Source organism: Calliphora vicina, chromosome 2 (assembly GCF_958450345.1).
Source record: "Calliphora vicina chromosome 2, idCalVici1.1, whole genome shotgun sequence".
Taxonomy (NCBI): Eukaryota; Metazoa; Arthropoda; class Insecta; order Diptera; family Calliphoridae; genus Calliphora; species Calliphora vicina.
This window is the reverse complement of record NC_088781.1, coordinates 19,206,966-19,234,741: the sequence shown is the minus strand read 5'-3', so window position 1 is coordinate 19,234,741 and position 27,776 is coordinate 19,206,966. Positions and strand designations below refer to the sequence as shown.

The 27,776-nt window shown below is 30.4% G+C and overlaps 2 protein-coding genes across 2 annotated transcripts in view; both read right to left on the bottom strand.

Moving 5' to 3' along the window:
* oaf (out at first) overlaps positions 1 to 15,256 on the bottom strand; it is a 47,453-nt gene extending 32,197 nt beyond the window's left edge. Inside the window, exon 1 of the mRNA XM_065501934.1 lies at positions 14,346 to 15,256. Coding sequence (XP_065358006.1) covers positions 14,346 to 14,648 — 303 coding nt within the window. The 5' untranslated portion in view covers positions 14,649 to 15,256. The remainder of the gene's footprint in view (positions 1 to 14,345) is intronic.
* Positions 15,257 to 16,695: 1,439 nt separating this feature from the next.
* Def (Defensin) lies at positions 16,696 to 18,329 on the bottom strand. Its single transcript, XM_065499409.1, has 2 exons — positions 18,032 to 18,329; positions 16,696 to 16,972 (listed from the first exon to the last, which is right to left on the bottom strand). The coding sequence occupies exons 1-2, from the start codon at positions 18,291 to 18,293 to the stop codon at positions 16,734 to 16,736; spliced, it is 501 nt and encodes a 166-aa protein (XP_065355481.1). The 5' UTR covers positions 18,294 to 18,329; the 3' UTR covers positions 16,696 to 16,733.
* Between the last annotated feature and the right edge of the window lie 9,447 nt (positions 18,330 to 27,776).

Below are 27,776 nucleotides of genomic sequence, written 5' to 3'. Positions count from 1 at the left end.
TGCGATCCAACACCCATCACCACCTTTGGAGTTAATAAATCTGAGATGTGATGAAAACCGAATAAGTGTAATTACTAAAATTGGAGTGAAAACCATAAACGCTACCATTGACACTGGAGCCACTAGCAGTTATATTAATGAAAATATGGCTGAAACTGTTTTCGCAGCTTATCCAAAAATTACCACCAACCTTGAGGTCATACTAGCCGATGGATCCACCAACCGAATATGGAGTGCTATTGAGAGCCCTGTGAAAATTGGTCAGGAGTTACACAACATAATGTTCCTGATTATGCCTACAGCCATAGAAGAGATGATCATCGGTCTAAATCTACTTAAAATCTTCAAAACTACGATGTCATTTAGTAACCTATCTCTATGTTTGGATGATACCTCATCTGGAGCCGACCCAACGTGTATGGTTATGCAAACCCAACCTGGTTGTTCCGGAAATCCGTCACCAACATCAACAGAAGAAATTGAGATAACACATACCCAACATGAGGAACAAGAAGTTGTACCTAATCCGGTAAGTGTATCCATTTCAATGACAGACGGGACTACTAATAATGACAAAGACGCAGAAAATCAAGAAACAATTAATGCATTTATCGAAGAGGAATTGCAGAAATTTAGAGATATTCACGGCCCTACGAATCTAACGGAGCATCAGATAGTCATGAAGGATGACCGTCCCATAAAAATAAGATACTCAAATCGCAACCCGGCGATGCAGTCAATAATTGATGCGGAAATCAATAAATTACTCGCGAAAGGATATATAGAACCCTCTACCAGTCCATATAGTTTTCCCATAACACTAGCCAAGAAGAAGAATGGCTCATGGAGACTTTGTATGGATTTTCGTCAACTTAATAATCGTTCGATCACCGATGCTTACCCTCTACCGCGTATTAATCATATTCTGGACCGATTAAGAGAAGCAAAATACATCAGCTGTATCGACTTGGAAAACGGTTATTGGCAGATACCAATGGCTGAAAATAGCAGAAAATATACAGCATTCACCGTACCTGGCCGTGGTCTATACCAATGGAGAGTCATGCCATTCGGACTACATTCAGCGCCAGCCACATTTCAACGAACCCTTGATTACGTTATTGGTGCAGAGATGGAACCTCATGCATTCGCGTATTTGGACGACATCATCGTTACGAGTCGTACCTTTAAACAACATATTCATCACTTAAAAGAAGTATTTCATCGATTGAGAAGAGCAAAATTGGTATTAAATTCCGAAAAATGTGAGTTCTTCAAAAGGGAACTTAAATACCTTGGTCATGTCGTGTGCGGAGAAGGTATCAAAACCGATCCCGACAAAATTGCAGCTATCATCAAAATACCAACCCCGAAAAATGTGAAGGATGTACGAAGATTTCTGGGAATCACCTCCTGGTACAGACGCTTTGTTCCAGACTTCGCAAAAATTTCACAACCATTAACATTTTTATTGAAAAAGGGAAGACATTTTAAGTGGGGTCCGGAACAACAGAAAGCTTTCGGAGACTTGAAATGCAAACTCACCGAATCCCCTATATTAGCTTGCCCAGATTTTTCGAAATCGTTTCAACTACAAACCGATGCCAGCGATTACGGACTTGGAGCAGTACTCACCCAGGAGATAGACGGGTCGGAACGAGTAATTGCCTACGCAAGTCGTCACTTAAATCAAGCGGAGAAAAACTATACAACTACAGAGAAGGAATGCCTCGCCATCGTATGGGGAATACGTAAAATGAAAATGTATTTGGAAGGATATACATTTGTGGTAATCACCGACCATTTGTCGTTAAAATGGTTAAATTCGATTGAATCACCAACAGGCAGACTAGCCCGCTGGGCTTTAGAACTCCAGCAATATCAGTTCACAATCCAGTATAGAAAAGGATCTCAAAATGTGGTTGCCGATGCTTTATCTCGACAACCTTTAGAAACTTTTCAACGTATGGTAACCTGTGAAAAATCAATAGAATGCCCGTGGTTAAAACGAAAAATTAAAGATGTCAAAGAGAATCCCGAAAAATACTCAGATTATTTAATAATAAACAATTCTCTTTACAGACATTTTCCAAGAAACCATTGTGATGAAGATTGTCATCCATGGAAACTTTGTGTGGGAACGAATCTCAGAGAACGTGTATTGAAGGAAAATCATGATGATGCAACAGCCGGCCACCTCGGAATCCGGAAAACAATTAATCGCGTTTGTAATCGCTACTATTGGCCAGGCCTATTCAGAGACATCAGTCGTTATGTGAGAAAATGTTCATCGTGTCAAAAATATAAAATTAGCCAACAAAAGCCAGCAGGAGAAATGTTAGTCAGAATACCAGAGGAACCATGGGCTACCATTTGTCTCGATTTTGTTGGACCATTACCACGTACTAAACACGGAAACACCATGTTACTCGTTATCATCGATCGATTTTCAAAATGGACGGAAATCATACCCCTACGGAAAGCAACATCGGAAAACCTAATTAAAGCATTCAGAGAACGTGTATTATCTAGATTCGGAGTTCCCAAAACAGCTATCACAGATAATGGCTCACAATTCACGAGTAGAGTGTTTCAGAAATACTTGGAAGAAATTGGTGTTACGCAACAATTAACTGCACCATATACACCACAACAAAATCCTACGGAACGTGTAAACAGAACAATAAAAACGATGATATCGCAGCTATCGAAGAACAAACACACCATTTGGGATGAACTTCTTCCTGAAATAACCTTAGCTATAAATACAAGCTGTTCTGAATCAACCGGTTATTCACCAGCATACATTGTACAAGGTCGAGAACCTCGGTTACCAAGTGCACTATACGATGCAGTAACCATAGGCTCAGGTGCTCCAACACTAAACCCAAAGGAGAGAGCAGTACAATTAAAAGAAATCTTCAGGATAGTAAGAAGTAATCTAGCCAAGGCTTCACAGGATCAAAAACGACATTATAACTTGAGACGTCGTATATGGAAGCCGCAAATCGGAGAACAAGTATTGGTCCGTCAACATCAGCTTTCGAAAGCTGTAGACCAATTCACAGCTAAACTTGCACCCAAGTTCGATGGTCCTTACGAGATAATTGAAATCCCATCCAAAGTCATTGTAAAACTAAAGGGTCGCAAGAACAATAATATTATAACCGCCTATATTGGCGATATTAAACAATATATTTAATATAATTTTTAAACATATATATCACCATTTATATTATTTTTATAACAATGTTCTAACAATTGTTTTATCTTATTAATAGAATAATGGACAAATAGACAGATGAGAAGAAATTCCAACCAACTCGCGAGAATTTGAGAAGAAGCTATGTTATTATCAACCCTCTATCTCTAGAAATGTACCATACGTGCCACGGACACAGAGATCTCTTCGGTGCACAGTCCGACAAACCATCATTGTGCCAGACACTAATCAGCAAACAACAACTATAAATATAAACGAAAACAACAATTTATACTTTACCACGACGTACATCGGGGCTTACCATAGCCAGCCCAATTCGAAACACGATTCATCAACCCAGCCATAGATACATCGGATTTTGATGACCATAGCGTGTACCGGCTACAAATCCACCCCAACCGAATAATTATAAAATTCGTCAACCGACGAGAGGAGGACGTGTGAGGACGCAAAGTCACACATTTGTTTTGGCCCACACATTTATTTATTTTTGTCTTATTTTATTTAATTATCTTGTCTTTTGCTAAAATACTAAATTACAATTTAATTATCCGTTAATTTAAATTAATTTGTTACGCCATCTACATGTCGATGTATTATTTATTAACTACAACTCTACCAACAGAGTTGTATAAAACAGTACTAGTAGTCAACTGTGGCTAGTAGTCAACAGTGTGTATGTCTATGTATGTGTGTGTCTGTGTAATTGTACTATGTGTATAAAAGGCAGGCACAAACCACAGAACAAGATCAGTTGGTTTTGGGCTGATCGCTAGGTAATATGTTTGTTTGACTATTACCTATAATAAAATAATTGGGTAGAGTTTGTATGGCCTGCCTTTTTGCTAAATGGATTAATTAGTATTGTTCCCTACCACGCGTACGGTTTTAGAGAAAGTGTATTTAAATTTAATAAAAAGTTTTATAACGTAATATGAAAAAATATATTGTGTTATTATTTTAATAAATTCTGATAACGACCCTGGACAACGTTGAGCTACCCCAGCGTTGAGGAGAAATTCCGTCGTTACAAGCTTTCTTTTGACTACAAAAAAAATTTTAAAAAAAGGGCCCATTTGGAAAAAAAAATCGTATTTGCAAAAAAAAAAGTCAAAAATTGTAAGTCTTGAGTTAAAAAATATTTATTTTGATAGATATCCCACTCGCATCCCACTAAGCGACCAAAAGGGTCTTCAAGGATAATATCTAAGCTTTTGTTTGACCTAAAAAAAAAGATTAAAAAAGAATCCATTTTGAAAAAAAAAGTCAACAAAGTTTTTGATTTTGCAAAAAAAGTCAAAAATTTTATGTTTTGAGTTACAAAATATTTATTTTGATAGATATCCCACTCGCATCCCACTAAGCGACCAAGTAGGTGTTCAAGGAAAATATCTAAACTTTATTTTAAGAAAAAAAAAAAAATAAAAAAAAATAAAAAAAAATAGCGTATTTTAAAAAAAAGTCAAAAAAGTTTTTGATTTCGGAAAAAAAATATTAAAAATTTTTTATTTTTTTTTTTAAATATTTTTTTTCGAAAGATCGAAGAAATAGCTATCTATACTATTTGGAACACATTTTGCTAAGAACAATAGGTAATAAGTTACATGGATAAGAAAAAACCCCTGTTTGACCAAATTGTCAAAATTTTACCCCCTATAACTCAGAGAGTTCTCGACCGATGTTGTTGAAAAATTGTGTCTGAGTTACTATCCAATAGAGCTAACCTTGGTGCAAATTTCATCCCGATCGGAAGACATCGATTTCAAAAGTTGGTTCACTTGACATGAAATCCCCCATATGTATACTAAATTATAATTTTAGTACTAAATTACAATTTTAGTACTAAATTACAATTTTAGTACTAAATTACAATTTTAGTACTAAATTACAATTTTAGTACTAAATTATAAGTTTAGTACTAAATTATAATTTTAGTACTAAATTACGATTTTAGTACTAAATTACAATTTTAGTATGTAATAAATTACAATTTTAGTACTAAATTACAATTTTAGTACTAAATTATAAGTTTAGTACTAAATTATAAGTTTAGTACTAAATTATAAGTTTAGTACTAAATTATAAGTTTAGTACTAAATTATAATTTTAGTATTCAATTATAATTTTAGTACTAAATATCAATTTAGTAATAAATTATAAATTTAGTATTAAATTACATTTTTAGTACTTAGTTATAAGTTCAGTACTAAATTATAATTTTAGTACTAAATATTAACTGACTATTAAATTATAAATTTAGTATGTACTAAATTACAATTTTAATATACATATACTAAATTTAAATTTACTACTAAATTATAATTTTAGTACTAAATTATAATTTTAGTTCTAAATTATAATTTTAGTACTAATTTACAATTTTAATAAATTCAAATTTTAGTACTAAATATTAATATACTACTAAATTATGAATTTAGTAATAAATTACAATTTTAGTGCTAAATATTAATTTACTACAAAATTATAAAGTATTAAATTACTAAATTATTTTTTCAGTACAATATTTAAATTTTAGTGCTAAATTTCTATTTTAGTATCAAATTATATTTTTAGTACCAAAATTAAAATTTAATACTAAATTATAATTTTAGTATTAAATTACAATTTTAGTATTAAATTATTATTTTAGTACTAGATTACAATTTTAGTAATAAATTATAATTTTAGTACTAAAACTATAATTTTAAAAATTTAGTACTAAAATTAAAATTTTGTATTAAATTATAATTTTAGTACAAAATTTTAGTTTTAGTACTAAAATTAAAATTTTCGTACTAAAAATATACATAATTTGATACTAAAATTGTTATTTAGCACTAAAATTTAAATATTGTTCTGAAAAAATAATTTATTACTAAAATTATAATTTATAATTATTGTAGTACTAAATTATTTTATTAATATTAAATTTTAATTTCTGGTACTAAATTATTTTTTCAGTACATTATTTAAATTTTAGTGCTAAATTACAATTTTAATATCAAATTATATTTTTAGTACTACATAAATTATAGTTTAAGTATTTTACTCAATTATAATTTTGGTACAATGTAATATTTTAAGTACATAATTGTAATTTTTCTACAAAATTATAATTTTAGAACTATTTTAACAAAATTATAATTATATTACGAAAATGCAATTTTAGTACTAAATTATGACAAATTTACTACTAAATTATAATATTAATACCAAATTATAAAATTAGTACTAAATTATAATTTCTGTACTTAATTCAAAATTTAGTATAAAATCATAATGCATGAAACATAATTACAATTTTATTACCAAATTCTAATTTAATTACTAAAAATTGCCAAAATATAATTTAGTATTAAAATTTTATTGGCTGTATGACTTAAAAATGTGGGACATATGGATTCCGGGCCAAAAACATATGGATTTGAGGCCAAGAACGAATCAATTCAATATCGGATATTCTGTTTCAAAGTGAAGCTTATCGCAGAGAGAGCATTCTACATCGATTGAAGCAAATATTATTTGGACGGGGCAAGGTCTGGACTATAAGGCGGGTGCGGCAAAACATCCCAACCACTTCATTCTAAATATGTAATTTTTAACAGGTATTGCTACATGTGGCCGAGCGTTTTCATGATGAAATATTACGGAAACAGTTGCGTTCGGTATAGGTTCCATGTGATGGTCTGGCTCGATTTCAGCAACTCATAATAAATGCAGAGCATTACCCTAGTGCCATGGATTCAGTTCGTATGGTACCCAATTTCCTGCTTGAGTAGCTCCCAATGATTTTGCAAGATCTCTTCAAACTTTTTTGGCTGGCCTGGGCAATATTTATCTTCCATGTCAAAATCAGTTCTGAACCGCACAAACCATATTTAATTGAAACCAATGAAACACATACACGCGGCATTTTTTTTTTCAAATTAAAGAAGTAAAGCAAAACTTCCCGCATATGACGCTTTCTTGGTACAAAATTCGAGAGAATGTTGTTTTTACACTAAAACGTTCAATAACTAAGTGAGAATAGATATATTATATCCTTCAAAATTTCATATAAGTTATTAAAAATAAAACCTCGTTCAAAAGATACGCCATCTATTGTAAATCCCGCAATGTTAGCCTACATTGAATTACTCAATAACATTAATTACTCGATAAAGTATTTTGTTTTCAAGTGACCCTTTAAAACTAAATTATTTATTTTTATCAACTTAAAAAACACACTTTTTTGATATTTTCTACATTTTGCAAATAATTTTCAAACAGCATCATCAGCTCCCTCTGCAATGCAAAAATTTCCATTATTAAGGGTAAATAAACAAGACTAAATTGAAATGTTTATTAAAAATTAGCATGACTCTTTAAAAATAGAACGTGTACGCAATGCGATGCACTGCCTCTGCTCTTAATAAACATACATACAAAGTAACATCCAATGTGTTGTTGCTGGTCTGGTGAATGAGTTTAAACAGAAAAATGGCTAAAGGTAAAATGTATGTGTAGAAAATTATAAATTTTTTTTTAAACTGTGAGAAAATGAAAATTTATAATAAATACAGGTACAACTACAGCAACATGCTTAAACAACTAAGCAGGCAGGCAAGTTGTTTAAGAATGTTGGCGACCAAAAAGAGGGGAGCAAAGGAAACAATATGGAGAAAACTGTAAATATGGTTGTGGTGTCAGTGTATAAATGTGTTTGTGTAAATGTGTGTATTGCTGTTTTTGTGTTAGAGCATATGAATAGGGAATTAACATTTTTGATATGGGTTATGTTTTGTTTATTTTCTCTTTTCTTTTTATTTTTTGTTGTTGATTTAACTATTTTCATTGTGTTATTGTTGTTGTAGAAGCACGTTTGTTATATTTGTATGTGTGTTGTTTTAATATGAAAGCGAGGGAGAGAGGGAGCATGAAACAGAGCTAAAGTACAAGTTCAAGGACGATTGTGCGTTATTTGCTCTTGAGGTTTTTATATTTAGAAGTTGTGCGTAGAAAAGTTTTTAAATTTTTTATGAATTTTATAAAATCATAGTAAAATATTGAAATTTAAAACTATTAAAAAAACATTGTATTTAATCGTAGATTTCGATAAAATAAAATTTTCGAATTCAATTTAATTGTGCAAAATAAATATGTAGTTCCTCTTTTTAGGCATCAAAATAAAAATATACAAAAAATTGATATTCGAAATGCTGTTTATGTATGAATTAGGTTTTAAGGTATTTATAGACGGCAATACCTGAGTATTAATATTTGTCAAAAATTCAAGTGTCATAATACAATTTCATCGTCTAAACAAAATTTGTATTCGATTTTCAAAAAATACAAATGATTTTTTTGATTACGGTCGGTATTTAAAATTTGTTTAAAACAATTCAAAAACTTTTTATTATCATACAGTGGTCGGCATATGTAAGTCTACGTACGACCACAATTTTTGCCACTTTATGAGAGAAAACCCGGTAAATAAAAAAATAATGCAGTTTTGTTTGAAATCTATTTTTATTGCTATGCACCAAAAAAAAATGTTGTTGCAATGTAAACTTGCAAAATTATTCATAAAAAATAATAAAAAAAAAACATTGACAAAAGTCTACATACGACCACAGCTTGTCCTGGTTGTTTTTGAATACTAATAGATAAGCAATGCAATTTATTAAGTCTACAGTTCAAACAATATTCAGTAACTTTGAAAACACTGGTACAGTTAAAAACAAGCCGCGAAGTGGTCGCCCAAAGAAACTACATCGTAGAGATGTAATCTTCATTTTAAAATAAGTCAACAAAAACCCAAAAGTAAATACCACAAAATTGGCAAAAGAACTCGCAACAAGATCAGAAGTTATTGTTTATCCACGAACAATTCAAAGAACCTTAAATAATAATGGTAATTAAAGCAGAACTCCTCGTAAATTAGCGAACGGATCGCAAACTTCGTTTGGAATTCGCCCAAATGCACTTTGAAAAGGACATGGAATTCTGGAAGCGAGTTTTGTTAACTGATGAGTTGAATTTGGAAGTGATTGGAGAGATAAAGTATGGCGCAAAACAAATATAGCAATGGATTCGAAAAACTTACTCGCTACAGTTAAGAATGGTGGTGGCAGTGTAATAGTTTGGGGTACTGTCGCTGCTTCTGGAGTGGGAAAGTTACAGCCTAACTACGAAAGCCATAAAATCGATTTTAAGTCCATAAAGTTGATTATTATTTTAAATTTCGTACCATAAAACAAAATTTTTTGAAATTTCTTCTTTTTATTTACATTCATTGAAAAATATTTTCAATTATTTGAATGTATATGTTGGAAAAAGTTTTGAAGCTTTTTTCGACTTTAACAAAAATTAACTTTAAAATTTCTTTCATAGTTAGAGCCTTAGTGTTTATTGAGAATAATATGGATCGTTATCAGTACAAATCCATTTTGCAACAAAATTTGAGAGCACCGGTTGGATTTTTCAGCAAGATAACGATCCGAAACATACGTCTCAAATTGTCAAAGACTGGCTACTCTACCAAGCCCCACGACAATTGTATATACCACCTCAAAGCACGGACTAAAATGTTATTGAGTACGTGTGGGAAATTCTACAACGGAAGATCCGAAAACATCTTATTACTTGTGAACCAAAATTAAAGGAGAAGTTTCCAGAGGAATGGCAAAATATAAAGTCCGCAGAACTGGAAAATTTAGTTGCTTCGATGCCCAGACGCCCGTGGTGGCCCAACGAAATATTGAATTTAATGAAAGTTTGTATTCGCTGAAAAATATTTATTTAGTGTACAGATCGTATGTAGACTTTTGTCAACATATTTTTTTTAATTTTTTGTGAATAAAAGTTAAATTAATTATAAATTTTGCGATATTTTTTTGTTATATTACTAAAAATGCATTTGAAATAAAACTGCATCATTACTTTTACTTATTATGGTTCAGAAGTCCGCGAGTTACGTAAATAATGGTAGTACGTAGACTTTTGTCGGTCACTGTATGTATCGGGTATGTATTTTTAAATACAAATAAGGCAAACAACAATGTCAAGAAAATATAAAATAAAAATAAAGTTTGCAGAAAAATATCAATCAACAAAGAAATAAATTATTTGTAATACTATCGTGTAAACAATAAATGTTTTTTCGAAATGAGTTTTTGAAATATTGAATGATTTCAATAATATTTTAAATTTGAAAAGTGTTAATACTCAGTATTCTAAATACCTTTAGAATTATGTTTAATAACTACTGAGTTTTATTTGATTTTTTTTTTATTGATCAAGCTATATTTGTAAAGCATGTCAGTTATTATGTTTAATGTCAATTATGTTCATTTCTTGTTAATCTAATTAAAATGAGTGACTAGAAAAAAGTGCATACAAAAATTATTAAATATTTTCAACAAAACCCAACATGGCGCTACAAAAAGTTGGCCAAACAATCAATGGTCTGCCGTCAAACTGATGTCAATGTTATTAAACAGTATCGGGAGAACTTGTACGTTGATAGAAAATCTGGTTCATGTAGAAGGAATGGTTCACATGATGTTTCTAAAGGCAATAAATAGAAAGAATTTTCAAAAGAGCTCCCAACACATCCAGTAGGAAAGCGGCTCAGTACTCAGGTTAAAAACAAACTAGGCTCAAAAAGTTCCTAAAAGGAAGTCTGCTACAAATTTAGAGGCCAAAGACAGAGCACGAAATTGAAGTCAAGTTTTATAAAAAAACTAGCTGTCCCGGCAAACGTTGTTCTGCCATAGCTCATACAAAGTTTGAAAACTGCCACTATAATAGTACTCCAGATATGCAATAATAAATTTTTATTTTGTATGGGAGGTGCCACGCCCATTGTACCTATATAGGACAATTGTGAATCTAACCATCCAGGGACAAACTCAAACACACACAAAAAATTTCATCGAAATCGGCTCAGCCGTTACGGAGGAGTTCAGTTACTAACACTCGTACAGAAGAACGCCATATCTCCGGAACTACTATGCCGATTTCGTGAAAACTTCACATAAACCATCTGCAGGCCATCCCCAACGTACCCTGACATTTTGGTTGAAATCGGTAGACACGTTTTCGCAGTTAGTGGTGACATCAAAATGCACATTTCTTTTTATATATAAGAAGATATACATGCTGCATATTGGATGAAGAAACGTATGTTCTGGAAAATTTTTCGCAGCTTCCGGGTCAATATTTCTGTGTTGCTGATGCTCGAGGAAATGTTGTAGAAAAGTTTAGGTACCCAAAAGCAGACAAATTTCACAAATAGTTCTTGGTATGGCAAGCAATATGCAGTTGTGACAAAAGAAGCCAATCATTTGTTACAAAGGGCTCTATAAATACCGAAATTTACATCAAGGCATGTTTACAAAAGAGGATTATTTTTGGTCTGATTTGGCATGCTGTCACTATTGTAAGTAATGCCTTAATCTCTCTTTACAATACGCTTCACTTTGGACCAGAGTATATAATATTGGCTTGATTTGTTATTGCTCTCAAAAGATGAGCAGTTCTTTTGGCTCTTAATTTATATGTAGCCAGAAATGTTTCAAAATAAAAGCTAAAGATTTTAAAAAATCCTGCATTTTTAAGTCGTACCCCCAATATTTATTAAAATATATATAAATTTAATTGATATAAACCGTGAAAGTTAATTTCATGTCTTTATTTATTTTCAGCCCCGTTTTTGATTTTTGTAGTCAGCTGTTTTTTAGCTGCTAGACAGCTAGGAAATATTTTTACAAAAACAAAATCCATGGTGTATTTGTTGTAGAATTGAGACTACCTGTAAATAAATTCGCTTTTTGTATGTGCATTAGGGCTATAACTTCTTTTACATTTTTTGCAAATATCAAAATGATCGTACCATAGTCGATTAGACAATTGAAAGTTATTTAAAAAAAATGGTATTACTTTTTCGTGGTTGTCAAAAATGTTCTCCCACAAAACGCTTTAAAGTTTGGAAATAATTTTTTTTATCCAAAAAATGCAAATAGGTATGTAGTTTTTTATCAATATATCAACTTGGGAAAGAATCCGCAGTTTTACTATAAAAACAAGTAAGAGAGCTATATTCGGCTGTGCCGAATCTTATATACCCTTCACCAAATTATACTTTATAATACAAATTTTAAATATTTTTAGGTAAACAAAATTTATTTTTTTCATTTTTTTGAAAAAAGTTTTTTCGAATTTTTATTTTAAATTTAAATTTTTTTTTTTAATTTAAATTTAAAAAAAAATTGTTTGTTTTTTATTTTTTTGTTGGAAAAAAAAATTCGGGTTAAAATTTTTTTTTTCCGATTTTGACCCAATTGATTTGATTTTGCGTCGTTGCAAAGGTCTTTGAAATATCTATCATTAGATGTTCACATTGGCCCATAATCATAGTCAAAAATAAAGTACATTTTAAGAGAATTAAACTCGACTTTACTTAAGAGTGGACTTTAGGTCTATCATAGACAAGTTAAAGTATACTTCTGACGCTGAAGTCGACTTTAAATATAAAACTAGCTGAAGTTGTTTTTAACTCGTTTAACAACAGCATCAGATGTTCTTCGCCGAGTAAAAAAGTTCATCACAAAGTAAAAAATGTTAAAGTTACAAGATATTAGTAGAGATTTTGCAATTATTGAACAGTTATCAATAAATTTAGTACCAAAATATCGTAATTATCTTATTTTTCCATTTTTCCACAACAAACAACTTTCTTTCTTTAAATGTCCCGGTTACTTTTATTGTTTACGTTTTTTGGAATTTTTTTTAATTTTGTATGTCAGCTGTTCAGCGTTGCCACTTGTCTGTTTTTTGTTGTATATTGTATGAAAACATTTTCTACATTTGCGGTGGCACCCAGTTAAAGTCGGTTCAATTTAAAACATACTTTAATTTTGACTATGATTGCAAATTAATAAAAAGCAGGTTTTTATTTTAAAGTTGTTTTTAAAAAGAACCGACTTTAGTGTCTGACTATGATTATGGGCCATTGTCTATATTAATGACTTAGTAATCCAGATATAGGTCAAAAATAGGTAAAAAATTGTGGACCGATTTTGCTGATTTTAAATAGGAAACTTCTCGAAAGCATGTCTGACAGAATTATTGAAGATTTGGATCCCGAAGATATCTGAGGTCTTCAGAAAATTGATTTCAGACAGACGAACATGGCTTAATCGACTCCGCTATCTATAAGGACCCAGAATATATATACTTTATAGGGTCGGAAAATTATATTGTGGAAATTACAAATGGAATGACAATCTAAAAATACACCCTTCTCACGAAGATGAAGGGTATAATAAAAATTTGAGAAAAATTTTTTTTTTTGTTAGTGAGGTTTTTATTCCTAAATGACACAACATTTGCCAGCGAGTGGTACTAAGGCCAAAATTTGGTTATAGCCCTAATGTGCATTGCCATCCTTACAATCTTATCGTAATTAAGTTAATTTCAATAATTTTTTCAAAACGTTGTCTCTTTTTTCAAAATTATTTCCATTTGTTTCCCCAACAAAATTGGAACAATGTTAAGTAATAAGTAATTCTTTTCACAAAAATAATTTTCAAATAATTTTGATAATTTAGACAAATTTTAGAAATCTATATGGTCAATCAATCGTCATATGAGGGTTTAAAGTAAAAAGTCAACTTAACAAGCCCACGTCTATATTGTAATTAAGTTGATAACTTTTTAAAGGATATTATAGGATTTTTAAACCATGCTTTCAGTCAATTAAAATTCCAGTAATGGTATTGGTCTATACTAGTTTTTTTTTTCTCAATATAACATCTAAATTTTCCATAAAAATTCCCTACAGTTCGCTTTTTATTTGGACATATTATGGATCGAATAACACAAGAGATCTAGTTAAATAAACAAAAAATAGATTCACTTGAAATTAAATTTCCATCAATATTTTATAATTCCACAAAATCTAACCCGGTAATTAATACAATTTATATCATCTGGTAACACTCACACATGATCTTTCGAAATTAAGTACCTATCTGACAGAATCAAAACAAACAAAAAGAAAAAAAGATACAAAATAATCTGCCCATAAATCACAATCTTATTGGATAAACAAATGTAAATCTTAGACTCCGAAACTTACCTGATTTTGTACATTTATAAGTAATTGGCCGCAACATGTCTTCAGCAATAAATTTATCAGCAGGAATAGAAATAAATTGTATTTGACTCGCAGACGAATTTTCAATGCATTGCGACATTTTGTGCCGGTATTTCTTAAAAGACAACAACAATAAAGAATATCCAGACTTTTTGTTGTAGTCTTTGGTGATGATGATGTTGTTCTTAAGGGCAATTGGCCAGAAAATGTTGTAGATGAGGAGGATGTTGATGATTTCAGTTGGAGAATGTCTGTGGTGTCATGAGAACATTTTGTCAAAAGCATTTTTTGTCAATACAAAAAGAAAATCAAAAGAAATATTGATTCTCCCCAACAAATTTGCCACAAAACAGAATTTTAATAACACAAACTAGCAAATTCACAAGATACACATTAAAGAAGTTACGTTTTTAGTTAAAAAATTTTAAACACGTTTTGGTTTGCGACAAAAATCACAGTCAACAACAACAAAACACTAAAATAGAACGAACGAAAAAAAGCACTTCACCTTGAAAATTCTTAAATTCTCAAATAACAAAAGCTTCACTTTACTTTTTTTTCTACTTGTGTGATGCGATAAACTAGAGGGCACAACTTATTTTAATTTTTATTCCAATAGTAGACACAAATATGGTGAAACCCAGACACAATTTTTATGGCACGCAAATTTTTCTGATTTAGTTGCTGCTGTCTCTGCTTTAGAAATTCTATTATTATTTACGGCCTTTTGAACTTTATTTAGCTTAAATACTTTTTTTTTTGTTATTGTGTAGAGATTTTTACGCACTCGTTTTATTGTATTAATTTCTTAGATTTGTATATAAAATTTATAGATTTATTTCTTTTTTTCACACTATTGCTTCAATAAAACACTGTGCACAACCTTTCAGACCGCCATATTGTAAACGACTGATTTGTGAGAGAGCGAAGTAAAACTGTCAAAAAAAAACCTTTGTTGTTTTCGCAAACGATGTTCGAATTGAAGAAGAGTTTGTTTATTTCGAAAAATAACAAACAATTGTTGTTGTTTTTCTAAGTGCTTGTGTTAACTGAACACAGCCATCGGTCATATGGTAAACAAAAGAGAAATGCCAAAGAAAACTCAAAGAAATTAAGCTGTAGAAATAAAAAGTTTTAAATGAAATTCAAGTAAAGTGTACAAAAATTATAGAAAAATCAGATTCTTAATAATTTCTCAATGAAAATTGACAATTGGCTTATATTTTGAATAATATTCTTAACCAAAATTAGCTCAGATTCTTACAATTTTTTTTAATCAAAAATAGCTCGAATTCTGAATAATTTTCTTAATGAAAATAAGCTCAAATTCTGAATAATTTTCTTAACGAAAATTAGCTCTGATTCTGAATAGTTTTCTTAATGAAAATTAGCTTAGATTCTGAACAATTTTCTTAACCAAAATTAGCGCAGATTCTGAACAATTTTCTTAACCAAAATCTGAATAATTTTCTTAACGAAAATTAGTTCAGATTCTGAAAAATGTTCTTATCGACAAGTTCTTCCGATTTGTATCTATTTTCTTATAAAAAGTTAGCCCAGATTCTAAAAAATTTTCTTGATCGAAATTAGCTTTGATTCTCATAAATTGTCTTATAGAACCAATGATCATATTCAGATAAATTTTCTTATTCTGATCAAGTTTCTCATAGAAAATTTGCTCAGATTCTGATCTATTTTCTTATAGAAAACATGCTCAGATTCTGATAAATTTTCTTATAGAAAACATGCTCAGACTCTGATCTATTTTCTTATAGAAAATATGCTCAGATTATGATCTATTTTTTATAGAAAACATACTCAGATTTTGATCTATTTTCTTATAGAATTATGCTCAGATTCTGATCTATTGTCTTATAGAATAATTGAGCAGATTCTGATAAATTTACTTATAGAAAACATGCTCAAATTCTGATATGTTTTCTTATAGAAAATATGCTCAGATTCTGATCTGTTTTCTTATAAAAAATATGCTCAGATTCTGATATATTTTCTTATAGAAAACATGCTCAGATTCTGATCTATTTTCTTATAGAAAATATGCTCTGATTCAGAAGTTTTCTTATAGAAAACATACCCAGATTCTGATCTATTTTCTTATAGAAAACATGCTCAGACTCTGATCTATTTTCTTATATAAAATTCGCTCAGATTCTGCTCTACTTGCTTATAGAAAATTTGCTCAGATTCTGATCTGTTTTCTCATAGAAAATTTGATCAGATTCTCATATATTTTCTTATCTTATTTCTGATCATAATATATACCGTTTCTGTTATTCTCACATAAATTAAAAAATCCAATTTAATCCCAGTTTATAAAAAAACAATTTATGATTTATTATTTTTCAAATATTAACGACGACATTTGCATATTTTAACACGGACACAAGAGCCTCTTTTAAATCCTCGTATAATGCAATTTGTTCGGCAGGCGTAGTTATTACACGTAAAACGTTTTTCTCTACTTAATTCGAAGTCAGCTTGAGAATTCTTCAAATTTCCATTTGCCGCCGATTCTGCATAAGCTATTGATGCAACAGCTAAGTAGAGAATAAAAATCCAAATGTATTTCATGCTGCTAATTTGCTGAACTTATGTCTGAATGCAGCAATTTATAGATTTGTTAAAGTGTTTATGGCTATGCTGATTTTTTTTTTTGTATAGGGGGATTTTCTTAGTCATCAAATTAAAATAAATTAAACAAAAGCCAGTTTTAAGTAATTTTTACAAATAAATTATGATTTATTATTTAAATATTAACGCTGACATTTGCATATATTAATGCGGGCGCAAGCTCCACTTTTATGTCCATGTATGATGCATTGTGCTTTGCAGGCGTAATTATTACACGTAAAACGCTTTTGTCTGTTTAAGTCGAGGGCTGGATTAGAATTGATCAAATTTCCATTTTCCTCAGATTCAGCATGAGCTAGTGATGCAACCAGTAAGTAGACAATACAAATCCAAATGAACCGCATGATGGTATTTTACTAAATAACGTATTTAAAAGTGATCGCACATATTTATAGGTTAATAGAAAGACGTAAAAGTGTTTTGGTGATTTTTTTATAGGGGGATTTCTTTAGTACACAATGAGTTTTACGATTCTTAGAATAAATTTAAAAAAAAAATGTACCTCGGTGTAGATAGTTTAAATATTTGTTTATTTTTACAACATTAATTTATATTTAGTAAAATATGCTTGAGTTTGTTATCAGTGCTAACAGAATACGTCTGGGAAAATCCTAACAACCTTTGAATGAGTTTAGCGCTCTGAATGCACGTAACCCCCTGTATATATTTAAAAAATATTTATTATGACAGTTGTCATAGATTACTTAGAGACACTAAAGTGACAATTAACTTCACGCTAGATTACATGAGATCTAAAAAGTAACCAATTTACTTCTCTCTGCACTAGAAAGAGCACATACGTGTCAATTGACACAAAATATATAAATTAGAGTCAGCCAAGTGATCAGACATTAGATAAAATATCTCTCCTTCCGTTCTATGTATTTATTCTATGCTATTCATAATAAATTTTTAATTTTTTTTTTTAATAAATATCAACAAGATTATTTTATTTTAATTGTATTCATAACTAAATATACATTTTTCAATAAAAATTTATATTTATTTATTCCGACATACACAAATTTTTTGCTGTGTACACAAACCACGTTTGTATCCTCTTAGTATACAATGTCCTGTACACAAAGAACGATCAATGGAGCAGGTTAAACGTTTCTGTCTATTCAAAACTGTTCCCTCATTGGCATCTCTATAAACATCAGCTAATCCTGGAGAAATGTGTTCTAATTGATTTAGACTTTCTTCAACTTCCGAGGCCTTAACACTGACCAGCATTAGAAAGGCAAAACTGAATACAAAAATTCCCACTAATTTCATTTTGAAATTCGAATTTTTATTTGTTATTTTCAAAACCAAACTCAGAACTAATGTAATGAACGATGTTTTCCTAGGGTATTTATACAAATTTAACAAAAATTCGTGTTTTCTTAAAGACAGGGGGATTTTTTTGGTTGTTTTAGTTTGTTATCTGTTCAAAAAGGGAATAGAGTATTATTTTTACTAAAGGCATATATTATTAATAAGTCCCCTAAAAATTAAAATTAATTGTTATAAAATAATAAACAAATTATGTATATTTGTCCAAGTGTGTTTAATTTAAACGATGCACTTGGGCTTGAGTCACGTTGGCTATAACATCAGCTTAGTATTCCTGTACATAATAGGTTCTTTTATATTTCCCAAAATATTTTTTAACTAAATGTTTGTACTCTACTTTGTTTGGGTTTCCCGAAATGAAAAAATTATATTTTTTAAACATATTTATATGAGAAATAATAAAAAATTAAATGAATCCATCATCTCAATGATAAAAATGTAGGGACGTATATTCGGTGAAGCCGGTATACTGAGTACCTATATGAGCAATCCATTTTAAAGCCACATAACTTTTTAACGGGTTGTGATAGAAAGGTACCATTTTGATAAGGTAATATTGGTACCATTTTGATAAGCTTGAAATGTACTTTAACGTGTATATTTAAAAAATCTAAAATACTTTTTTTTATTTTGTTTATGAAATTTGCGCCCCCTGTTGTTTTAAGGATTCGATAAACAACAATTGTATTAATTTTTGATGCACAATCGACTGGTGCAATCAGATTTGCAATATATTCTGCTCTACAGAAAAATGTGCTCAAAATGCGCGTCTTTAGGTGCGTTGAACCACCACAAGGAGTGGAAATTTTCCAAAAAAAAGGACGCCATTATTTTTATTTGCGTAAAAACCTTCAGAAAAATTATGATACACGAAAAACAAATGACGTGACCTGCTCAAAAACGAACTCTAATATACACATATTTTTTTTTTTAATAGTTTTTTTATTGGATAAAATACGAAATGCGCAAGATAGGATTTGATTTTGGCCTATGGTTTCTTGGGGAAACTTTCTTAGAATTTTCCGTAGAATGCGTTTCTGCGTTTCTGCTCTATACAAATCGTTAGGTTCATATAAAACTTTTGCATGTCCAATTTTTATCACGGTATTAATTATTATAAGACAATTATGAATGTTCAAGTCATATTCAGAAGGGCACCTTTTATGGAGACTAGAGACAAATGTTGTCCGATTTTCTCCATACTTAACAGTAGAGTTCCAAAGATATAATTTGTGCAAAATTTCATCAGGTTTGCCGCATAATCAACATATATATGGCTACTTAAACAGTATTTCGGGGGGACTATTGTATGGGACGAGGTGAAATTATGGACCGTATTGCCCATTTTCAATACCAAACAAACCTTATCAACAGAAACTAGCTATCGTATTGTCAACAGACGGACAGACATAGCTAGGTCGTCTTAGAATCTTATGAGGACCCAGAATATATATCCTTTTTTGTTCTACGACGAAATATTTCAATTGCCCAATTCACAATTGATGTTGTAGTGTTGTAGCATAGTATGTCGTAAATATTTTTCAAATAAATTTTTCGAAACAAAAACAAAACATTAATAAAACAAGTAAGAGAGCTATATTCGGCTGTGCCTAATCTTATATACCCTTCACCAAATTACACAGTACAACATTTTTCAGTTCATTGCTTTGGGACTCAATTCTGACAATTGCACGTGAAAGTAGCCCCAAAAATAAGAACTTCTGCATCATTAGTTTTGTCAAGTTGGCTGCCGTAATAATTTAATGGCTATTCGAATTTTTTTTGCTCAAGGTGGATTTTTATCACTCTTTCTATATTTTAACACGGTTATATCTCGGTATACCGTACGCAATATCTCTTTTGTGGCTGAAGCAATGTTGTAGATATTGAAAAGGAGAAAAAAAAGCGGAACATACCTACCCGAAAAAAGTGCATCCAGTGCCTTAAAAATCGCAAAAATGCCCATTTTTAAATTTTTTTTACCAATTTTTCACCTTTTTTGCTCAATAACTGGATTACAAATCCAATTATGGACCGATCACCATCAAATTAGGTTGTGTGATTTGTGTCTATATGAAAGTTATTTATCATGAATTTTGTATGTATACCATCATTTTTAAGAGATTTATGCACTTTAAAGTGATTTTCGGAAGCGGGTCTTATATAGGAGCTACGACTAATTATGGACCGATCATAATAAAATTTAGTACGTATAATTTGTTCAGCCCAAGGACGAAGTCTATTGAAATTGGCTGAAATCGGACCATTATTTCACTTATCCCCCATACAAATGTCCTCCCGAAATTACACTTTATTGGTCATAAATGTTAAATTTATATATGTATCTACACAAATTTCGCTCCAAATAAGTTTTATACATACAAAATTCATGTCACCAAATTTTATTATGATCGGTCCATAATTAGTCATAGCTCCCATATAAGACCCGCTTCCGAAAATCACTTTAAAGTGCATAAATCTCTTAAAAATGATGGTATACATACAAAATTCATGATAAATAACTTTCATATAGACACAAATCACACAACCTAATTTGATGGTGATCGGTCCATAATTGGATTTGTAATCGAGTTATTGAGCAAAAAAGGTGAAAAATTGGTTAAAAAAATTTAAAAATGGGCATTTTTGCGATTTTTAAGGCACTGGATGCACTTTTTTCGGGTAGGTATGTTCCGCTTTTTTTTCTCCTTTTCAATATCTACAACATTGCTTCAGCCACAAAAGAGATATTCCGTACGGTATACCGAGATATAATCATGTTAAAATATAGAAAAAGTGATAAAAATAAACCTTGAGCAAGAAAAATTCGTATGGCCATTATTTTATTACGGCAGCCAACTTGACAAAACTAATGACGCAGAAGTTCTTATTTTTGGGGCTACTTTCACGTGCAATTGTCAGAATTGAGTCCCAAAATCATGTGTTGTACTGTGTTATACTTTAAAATATTTTTATGTAAACAAAATTTAATTTTGTTAATTGATTTTCAAAATTTTTTTTTTTTTTTTTTAAAAAAAGTTTTTTCGACGTTTTTTTTAAAAAATTTATTTTAAAATTTTTTTTTTAGTTTTTATTTTTTTTTTGGAAAAAAAAATTCGGGTTAAAAATATTTTTCCCGATTTTGACCCATTGTAGGTCCAACTTACTATAGCCTTATCTACATCGTTGCAATGGACTTTGAAATATCTATCATTAGATATCCCTATTGTCTATATTAATGACTTAGTAATCCAGATATAGGTCAAAAATAGGTCAAAAATCGAGGTTGTCTTGGTTTTTTCCTCATATCTCATCCATTTGTGGACCGATTTTGCTGATTTTAAATAGCAAAATTCTCGAAAGCATGTCTGACAGAATTATTGAAGATTTGGATCCCGAAGATATCTGGTGTCTTCAGAAAATTGATTTAAACAGACAGACAGACGGACATGGCTTAATCGACTCCGCTATCTATAAGGATCCAGAATATATATACTTTATAGGGTCGGAAATGAAAAATGTAGAAATTACAAACGGAATGACAAACTTATATATACCCTTCTCACGAAGGTGAAGGGTATACAAATTACGACATACAACGATACAACACCAATTGTGAATTGGGCAAATATGTTACAAAATCAATATAACACCCATCTTTTTTGATGGTGGAAATGTTTGCTCTGTGCCACCAGGAGCATCTAAGAAAAAAAACCTCTTTCGTTTCCCCTAATATCTGCCAATATCTTTATGAAATAACCTACTTTTATTGCGACATTAATTTAGGCATCTTTTTCCAAATTTCTCTATTAATTGAATCAAGATTGTGGCATAATCTTTTTTAAAACTCGTCGAACTAATTTTGTGAACTAACTGGTCGAGGAATTCTTTATTTAAATTCGCTTTAATAAATGTAAGAGACTCGTGGTTACCAAATTTAGCATCGGAATTAAACATCTGCTTTCTAGGAATATTATACTCGCACTTATTCAAATCGCTTTTAGAAATCCAAAGGTTTAAATATTCCACAATTACTGATTAAAATGAGAAACAGCTTCCTCCCTCATTTTGCATTGAAAAGACACATTAAACTAAACTATCTCTAGACGCAGAGAAAAAATATAGTTGTCCATGGTTACTGTAACCATTTCAATATTGTTACAAGTTTTTTATCAATATCATAGACATAATATGTTTAATTTGCAATTCACATGATTGTGTCAACCATATATATGGTTACAGTAAACAAGTATATGTTTGTGACAACCATTTGTATGATGAATAATTTTATTATGATATCCATAGGCCGAGAGCAACGTAGTATGGTAAGTCCTTACTGTAACCATATATATGGTTGATACAATCATGTGAATTGCAAATTAAACATATTATGGTTACCACAACCATGTAAATAGTTACTGTGACTATGATATTGTTAAAAAACTTGTAAAAATATTGAAATGGTTACAGTAACCATAACTATATTTTTTCTCTGCGTGTAGGATTGCTAAGTTCCAATATGTTTGTCATTCCGTTTGTAATTTCTACATTTTTCATTTGCGACCCTATAAAGTATATATCTGTCTGTCTGTTGAAATCAATTTTCTGAAGACCCCAGATATCTTCGGAATCCAAATCTTCAATAATTCTGTCAGACATGCTTTCGAGAAGTTTGCTATTTAAAATCAGCAAAATCGGTCCACAACAAATGGCTGAGATATGAGGAAAAAACCAAGAAAACCTCGATTTTTTACCTATTTCTGACCTATATCTGGATTACTAAGACATTAATATAGACAATATGGATATATAATGATAGATATTTCAAAGAAATTTGCAACGACGTATATAAGACCATAGTAAGTTGGACCTACAATGGGTCAAAATCGGAAAAAAATTTAATCCGAATTTTTTTTTTCACAAAAAAAAAATTTTTAAATTTAAATTAAAGTAAAAAATACAAATTTTCGTATCTTTTAGAATTTTGCTTATAACGTCCACATTTGATCCGAGACTGGTAAAATAAATGATACCTCAAAAACATGTTGCCCGTTTTGGAGTGCCAGATTTGAGATGTTAGAATACATAGACTAAATTCAAAATTTCAATATAAAATAGATTAAATTAGGAAAATATAAAAACATTATAAGTTCCTTAACAAAACTTTTTTAAGTTCCTTAACAAACTTGGGAAACTTACAACATGACCAGATAAAATTCAACCGAACCAGGAATAATTAAAATATAGATTCAAAATTGTATATTTTAAATAAAATAATAGATTATGTTTTAATGTATTTAAATATAGTTAATATATATTATTTATTGATAAATATTTGTAGGTACATAGTTTATATATTCGATAAATATTTTATCTGCGGCAATTGCAAATTTTTTGTCTTGAACAAAAGCTACGTGGATATCCCCTGATTCTGCAATGTGTGGCACATAAAGATGGACTAATATGGCATGTTCCACGCTTTTGTCTATTCAAAACTAATGCTCCATTACCGCCATCATGTAATCCTTGAGATAGTTCATCTAATTGATTAAAATTCTCTTGAGCTTCCGAAGATTTTATACCGGCCAGCATCAGGAAGGCAAAGCACACGAAGAAAATTGCTACCAATTTCATTTTGAAAATTTAATTTTAAGTAATTTATCACTTTTAAGTCGTTCACAATACTGATGTCGTAGGAAATGTTAGCTGGCAGTATTTATACAAAATTTTAGCAAATAAAGATGGGCAGTGTTTTCTTAAAATTCAAGGGGATTTTTTTAATATTCTTATCATTTTAAAAAAGGGCAAAATATAAAAGAGAAAGCCTGCAGATAATTCCCCTAAAATTTATAATTCATTGTTATAAAATTAATAAAAAAAATTTAATTAGCAAATTGTGTTTGTCCATGTGTATAATAGGAAAAAGGGATTTCTTAGAAACTATAACCATAGACAATAAGTAGGCGTACTTGAGTCACGTTCTGCAGTAACTAAATAGTAAAATAAATAAAACGTAAACGATCGTAAAATATTTTCTAAATTGCGCATTTCCTCATATTGCTGAAGACTACTTAACATTTTAAAATTATAACAATTCCATATACTTTTGTAAAGATTATTTGCACTAGAGTCTCTTATCATGAATCTTGTAATGAGAAGGATTCCTCTGAAACATTTATGATAAAGTAGATAGGTTACCTTATAATAATATGATCCATAAAAAACCTACAACTTGTCAAGAAACGCGATTTGTTTTGAAGTATTAGGAATCTAATATACATACATCCATATTTCTTAGCTTCATATGCTCTTGTTATCATCATTAAAGTATGTATTTTTTTCATTGATGGGGTTTTCCCAAAGCGAAATTTTTAGAAGTGATAACAAGAGATGACAAATTATAGAAAAAGTGAGTATTATTTGTTATTTTAGTTTGTTTGTAACAAATGGGAAAATAAGTGAATTCATATCCATGATAATTAAAACATCTCCACATGTAACTTTAAGTTTGGCTCTTATTAAGTAATTCCTTTTTTGAATTCCTGACTTTTTGAATGAAACACTCATTTTTGGATAAAAAATTATTTTATTTTTCAATATAGTTTCCTTTGAGTACTGTGTAAAATGTTTCTCCAATTTTTTTTATCCCTTTCAAAAAACAAGATTTGTCGAGGTCATCAAAATAGGTATTTTTTGGAATCATTGGAGTCAAATCTCTTTCAACCGAGACATTTCTTCAGGTTTGGAAACAAGAAATAGTCATTCGGTGTTAAATCCGGAGAATAGGGCAGAAAAGGAGCGTTTCGTAGTCTAATTCATGGATTTTTGCCATGGAAACTGCAAATGTGTGTACCTTTTCCTGCTTGAAAACTTTCTCATACCCAAGTGATCATTCAAAATTGAAACCAATGAGCCATGGGAGATGCCTATGGCTTTTAGAATCTCTCGCATGATCGGCAACACCATTTCGTGTTTGTACGGCCACAACGAAACCACTTTTTACCAAGCTTAGCCTTTATTTGAGTGAGTTAAGAGCCGGGAAATTAGAAAAATCGCGGACTTATTGACCCACTCTCGTATAATTCTTCATTGACTTCTTTGCTACTTTCTTTTACTGTACAAGATTTTTGGAAAAGCTAAAATATACTCCGATTTGCAATTGCCTGGGTCATGTAGTTTAAGTGATTTGATTATTTATTTGAAAATTATATACGAAAAATCGAGGTAGTTGCAATTTTTGTTTATATCTCAGCCATTTGTGGGCCGTCATGTTTGTAAGTTATTTGGAGGCTTGGTAAAGTTGATTTCAACAGACAGACGGAAATGTCTATATCTACTCCTCTATAACGATCCTGATCATATATATACTTTATATTCGTATAGGGTTTTCCAATAGGTACTTGACAACTTTAAATTTAATTTGTGAACGCACTATTTCAAGGATCATCTAATTGTTACTTTCCTTTTTATATCCTTCGCCATGAGTGGCAAGGGTATATATAAGTTTGTCATTCCGTTTGTAATTTCTACATTTTTTATTTGCGACCCCACAAAGTATATATATTCTGAATCGTTATAGATATCGAAGTCGATATAGCCATGTCCGTCTGTATGTTGAAATCAGCTTTCCGCAACCCCAAATAACTTACATGACTCATACATCAATATAGCCTAGTACTCTGTTCATATTTGCGAAAAATTATGGTTTTTTCATGCGAAAAATTTTATATGCTGTTTGACAGTTTTAATTTCGTGCGAAAGAAGTGCTGCTTATGTTATTTCGTGTGGAAAAATAAGGTTGCCAGATGTATTTTACATGCTTTTGCGAAATTATTTCGCATATATTTCATTCCAAATATTTTATATGTAGTTTGACAGCATTTCGCACGGAATTTTGAACAGAGTACCTAGCTTATGTCGGGAATTCTTCTGGCTCGGTTGCTATTTAAAATATTTTTTAACCCGAATTTGTTTTTTTCATAAAAAAAAAATTTTTTGTCATAAATTATTTTTCCAAAAAAAAAAAAAATTTTAAAAATAAAAAAAAAATAAAAAACAATTTCGAAAAGAAAAAATTTAAAAAAAAACTTTTTTATAAAAAAATTTCGAAAATAAAAATTAAAATTTTGTTTACCTAAAAATATTTAAAAAAATATTATTTTTAAGTATAATTTGGTGAAGGGTATCTAAGATTCGGCACAACCGAATTAGCTCTCTTACTTATTTTCAGTAAACTCAACATTTTCATCATTATAAAAATGTAAATTCGGAGTCGGTGACCGCAACTTTAACAGCGTTAACTCCAATTTCCGGTCGTTGTTTAATTCTTTAATAGTACTCCTGGTATGAGGCTCCTTTACAATGTTCTTTGAAAAAACTCTCCCTTAACACTTTTTTGAGAGTTTCATATAAAAATCGAGTTTTGATCACAATTATGAGTGATCACCGATCGAGCTCATTTTCTGTATAAAAGGCTTATTTACGAAAATATAGACGATTTAAGATTTTTGGAGATTTTCATATAAAAATCTATTTTGCCTTAGAAATATGAGTGATCACCGACCGAGTTTCATATAAAAATCGATTTTTGGTCAGAATTATGAGTGATCACCGATCGAGCAACTTTTCTCTATTATAGGCCTATTTCAAAGATATAGACGATTTAAGATATTTTGAGATATTCACATAAAAATCGATTTTAATCAGAATTATGAGTGATCACAGATCGAGCTTCTTTTTAAACGTTTATTTACAAACATATAGACTATTGCAGATTTTTTGAAAGTTTCATATAAAAATCGATTTTTAGTAAGAATTATGAGTGATCACCGATCGAGCTCATTTTCTGTATTAAACGTCTATTTACAAAGATATAGACGATTTAAGATTATATGAGATTTTCCATATGAGATCCAAGAGCATCCATTGTCTCCCGAAAAAGTCAATGTTTGGTGTGGACTTTGGACTGGCGGTGTCATCGGTCCATATGTCTTTGAGAACTACATTAGATGGATGATTGCCCTGAATTGGATAATATGCTCACTAACGAGGGCATGGTCATCTAACGTGGAGGTGATTTGAATTGGCCACCGAGATCATGAGATTTGACCCCTTTAGACTTTTTCATGTGGGGTTTTCTTAAGTCGCAGGTCTATGCGAATAAGAAGCGCCTAATGAAAGAAACTATTTAATTGCTAAATTTTTATGATAAAAATGTTTAAACAAAAAAAAACATTTAATAATTATTCAATTAGTAGCTGTTTTTTAATATAGACTTTTTAAAACGTCTGCAAATTTTAATTTATATTTACTAATTTTCTAAACAACTTTACAATATTCTATGTTGAAATCTTTCAAATTGTTTAATATTAACAAAATACTTATTTTTTTCAACATATTTCTTAAGATGTTCAAAACAAACTT

Coding starts and splice junctions, on each gene's coding strand:
- Def (XM_065499409.1), bottom strand. CDS start 18,293: ATGAAATTAGTGGGAATTTTTGTATTCAGTTTTGCCTTTCTAATGCTG. Junction 16,973..18,031: donor ACAGCAAAAAATTTGTGTAT/GTCGGAATAAAT, acceptor TTCAGACATAAG/TTCAGCAAATTAGCAGCATG.